This window comes from Emiliania huxleyi (genome assembly GCF_000372725.1).
Source record: "Emiliania huxleyi CCMP1516 unplaced genomic scaffold EMIHUscaffold_1129, whole genome shotgun sequence".
Taxonomy (NCBI): domain Eukaryota; phylum Haptophyta; order Isochrysidales; family Noelaerhabdaceae; genus Emiliania; species Emiliania huxleyi.
In genome coordinates, this window is record NW_005201618.1 from 3138 (window position 1) to 7213 (window position 4076).

The window sequence follows — 4076 nt, forward strand, 5'->3', positions numbered from 1 at the left end:
GCGTATGTCGTCCCATTCGGCACGCGGCCGCAGCTGTTGCGCCGGTCTGGCTGCGCTTCTCTTTGAGCATTGCGCCTTTCCTTTTCTAGGGACGAGGCTCCAGCTGCTGCGCCGGTGGCTGGTGACGCAGCGCGAAGGTGCGGTCGCGGTCGCGGAGCAGCTCTCGCCGCGGTCCGCCATTTCTTCTGACCCCTGTGTTTCGTTGTTTAGGCGTGGGGCTGCGGGGCAGCTCTCGCCGCGGTGGCGTCTTTCCTTTTCACGCCGCTCGAGTTCTTTGTTTAGGCGTGGCGGAGCCTCGCCTCGGTTCGGTCTTTCTTTTTTACGCCGCCTCATTTCTTTGTCAGGTTTGGCGGCGGAGCAGCTCGCCGCGGCGGCGCTCGCCGGTTGGCACAACCCGATCGAGGTGCGGCGGGGCTCGTCCTCCCCTACCCCCACGGTTCCCGAACCCACCCCCTCCCCTACCCCACGGTACCCGAACCCAGGTGCGGCGGGGCTCGCTGCTGACTGACGCGTACTCGGAGCTGCGCGGGCTGGGGCGCGGGTGGAGGCTGCCCCTGCGGGTGCGCGCTCTTCTCGGCGGAGGGGGGGGGGGGGGCGGTGTGTTTACCCTTTGAAGCGCCCCTGCAAGGCGTATTTCTTCTTTCTTACGCTCGTTCTCGGGGGGAAGGGGGGGGCTGAGTGGTCTTGTTACTCGGCGCCCTGTGCTCCTCTCTTCTTAGGTGCGCTTCTTCTCGGCGGAGGGGGGCGAGGAGGCGGGCGTCGGCGAGGGCATCGCAAAGGCCCTCCTGCTCGAGGTCGTCTGCAGCTGCGTCCGCCCCCCCCTCGAGTGGCGGAGTCCGCACCGAGTAGGAGTTCCTCGTCGACGTTCTCCGCGAGGGCTTCGACCCGTCCTTTGGCGAGCTGTGAATAGAAGAGCTGTGAATAGAAGAGCTGTGAATAGAAGAGCTGTGAATAGAAGAGCTGTGAATAGAAGGGCTTCGACCCGTCCTTTGGCGCCCTCGCCACCGGCACCGAGGGAGGCGGCGCGCGCGCGCCGTCTGTCTTTGATCGCCGTGCTTCTTGTTCAGGCCTGTTCGCCACCGGCACCGAGGGCGGCCTCTACCCCGACCCCGCCGCCCGCATGTCGCACGCAGCGGTTGGCGCCTCGGCACGCCCGTGGTACGAGCCCCTCGGCGCGCCCGTGTGAACGGCGTCTCTTCACAGCGGGCCCGCTGTGAGCAGGCACGCTCGTGGTACGAGTTTCTCGGCGCGGTGCTCGCAAAGGCGCTGTGGGAGGGCATCCTCGCCGCGATGCAGCTCGGGCGCATCTGGTTCGTCTTGCCAGCGCGTGTTTCTTTTAGGCATCCTCGTCGAGTTGCCGCTGGCGCCCTTCTTCCTCTCCCTCCTCCTCGGCCGCACGAACACGGTCCACGACATGCCCGCCTTCGACGCGCAGGCGCCCTCTCTCCCCCATCTCTCCCCATCTCTCCCCACCTCTCCCCACCTCTCCCCAGATCTCCTCTGCTGTCTCGTGTTGGAGCGCGCCACTTCCCCGCCACATCTCCCCCGGATCTCCCCCAGATCTCCCCAATCTCCCCCATACCCAGCTCGCGCGCTCGCTGCGGCTGCTCCGCGACTACGACGGCGACGTCGAGGACTTGTGCCTCTCTTTCGCCGTCGACCAGTACACCGCCGAGGTGCCGCCCGAGCTGCGGCGGTCGCACGCTGTGAGGTACCCCGTCTTCGCACCCGGCGTTTCTGTTTTAGGCGCCGCCCGAGCCGCCGGGCGGACGCACGCGGCGGGGTACTTCCTTTTAGCAAGAAGTGCCCTTCTTGTTTAGGTGCCGCCCGAGCTGCGGCGGACGCACTCTCTCGTGCCCGGAGGAGCCTCGCTGCGGGTCAGCGCGTCCAACCGGAGCCAGTACATCCTCCACCTCTCGCACTACCGGCGCAGCACGCAGCGCGGGGAAGAAATACCAGGCGCGCAAACTTCTTCTTTGAGGCGCCGCCGCGCCGTGTCGTAGGCTCAACACGCAGCTTCGCGCGGCCGCCGACGCCTTCCTGCGCGGCTTCGCCCAGGCGCCGCGCGCATCTCGCCCCAGACCTCCGCCATATCTCCCCACATCTCCCCCACATCTCCTCCACACCTCGCCCACATCTCCCCCACATGTACATGTACATGTCCCCCACATCTCCCCCACATCTCCCCCACATCTCCCCCACACACTCGCCCACATCTGCCCCACATGTAGATGTACATGTCCCCCACATCTCCCCCACATCTCGCCCACATCTCCCCCACATCTCCCCAGGTGGTGCCGCGCGAGTGGATCCGCATGTTCTCGGTCGCCGAGCTGCAGCTTGTTCTGGGCGGCTCCGACGCGCCGCTCAACGTCGCCGACTGGCGGCAGCACGCCACCTACTCGGGTCACTTTCTAGACACTTCCGAGACACTTCCGAGACACTTCCGAGACACTTCCGAGACACTCCCTACTCGGGCGCCCTCTACCCCGCCGCCCCGCGGCGCGCTGCGCCTCTTTCTTTGTCCCGATGCACTTGTTCTTTGGCGCTAGGTCGCTACCCCCCACCCGGCTCGAGAGCCGCGGCCCTTCTGCTGTCTGCCGCCGATTGCGTTTCTCTTCTCTCTCTAGGCGGCTACCACGCCGACTCGCCGCCCGTGCGCTGGTTCTGGCAGGTGCTGGCCGAGTACCCGCCGCCGCGCCGCGCCGCTGCGCTCAAGTTCGCGACGTCGTGCTCGCGGCCGCCGCTGATGGGCTTCGGCTGGCTGCAGCCGCCCTTCTGCATCCACCTGGCGGCGGAGCCTAGAGGGGGGGATACGCACGAACGAAACTAGCCCTCGACGCGTCCTCCGCGGTACTCGGCCGTGCTGCAGCCGGGTGCACTGTATTCGTAGCCCGTGTGTGCACGCGGCGCTCTGAACACTCGGCACGACACCGCCTCCACGCCCCGACCTTGACAATACTACCAAGTACTGCCACTGCAGGCGGCGGACACGTCGCGGCTGCCCACCTCGGCCACGTGCATGAACCTGCTGAAGCTGCCGCCGTACGGCTCGCTCGAGGCGCTGCGCGACAAGTTCACCTACGCCATCGAGGCGGGGGCGGGCTTCGAGCTGACGTGAGAGGGGCGGGTGGGTGGAGGAGCGACGCCGTGCCTCGCCGAGCAGGTAGAGAGGTGTGGGTAAACTTTTTGTGACACGACCCGATATGGACAACGGTTTAACTGTGTAAATGCCGTGGCGCGTGGGGCTCCTGTGAGTCCTGTTGCAGTTGGCGACGGTATATCATTTCCCACTATGCCACGTCGCCCAGTCGTTTGCCCGAATAAGTGGGCCCGCCGTTCTCCATGGTGCGCGTACCTCCCGCCGACCGAGACTCCTCCAAGACACTTCCCAGACACTACCCTCAGCATGCGTCTCGCCTTCACAGCTGACCCCCCTGGGTGCCCCGCCTTGCAGGTGCTCGTGAGCGAGGTCGCGATGGAGGAGCTCAATGAGATTACTGTATCGACGTGCTCTTCCAGATCAACACTGCCGCGCCCCTCTTCTTCCAGCGCGGACAGCGCCTCCGGCCTGCCATCGAGGTGATGTTCGCCGTGCAGATAATGTACTACGATGAGCGGTGCCAGGCTGGAGAGATGAGGGATGTGACAATCCGCCAGCGAGAGGTTGTGTGCCAGACGCTCCGCAGGCTGCGCTGCGTCTGCGCCGGGCGTTGCAAGTGCGAGATGTCGCTCTCGGACGCGCACCGCTTCCTCAGAGATTGGAGCCGTCTCCTCCTCACCCGCTTCCGCGTCGACAACCTGCACCTGACACACAGCACCACGGCGGGGGGCGGCGACATGGGCCCACTTCTCACTCTCGTGCAGAGGCAGCAGTCCTCCTACGAGGACCTCGCCGCAAAGTCGCGCGCTGACGTGCGCGGGCTGGTGGCTCTCCTCAGCCGCTTGGAGACCAGGCTCGACTCGCTCACGCCCGCCTCCGATTTCCAACTGCCCCCCCAGCGCCGGCCTAGCCCTGTCTCGGCGGCAGGGCCGACAAGCGGCGCATCCTCGAGGAGGTCCACACCAGCCTCCTC

At 66.3% G+C, this 4076-nt stretch overlaps 2 protein-coding genes across 2 annotated transcripts; both read left to right on the forward strand.

Moving 5' to 3' along the window:
* Positions 1-4: 4 nt before the first annotated feature.
* Positions 5-1797, forward strand: EMIHUDRAFT_251566 (hypothetical protein; the record flags this gene model as incomplete). The annotated part of the gene is made up of 9 exons (XM_005791456.1): positions 5-137; positions 211-240; positions 345-403; positions 483-560; positions 720-794; positions 971-1135; positions 1222-1314; positions 1587-1676; positions 1747-1797. The coding sequence occupies 9 exons, from the start codon at positions 5-7 to the stop codon at positions 1795-1797; spliced, it is 774 nt and encodes a 257-aa protein (XP_005791513.1).
* Positions 1798-2315: 518 nt separating this feature from the next.
* EMIHUDRAFT_251567 (hypothetical protein) lies at positions 2316-3121 on the forward strand (the record flags this gene model as incomplete). Its single annotated transcript, XM_005791457.1, has 3 exons — positions 2316-2406; positions 2631-2674; positions 2984-3121. The coding sequence occupies 3 exons, from the start codon at positions 2316-2318 to the stop codon at positions 3119-3121; spliced, it is 273 nt and encodes a 90-aa protein (XP_005791514.1).
* Between the last annotated feature and the right edge of the window lie 955 nt (positions 3122-4076).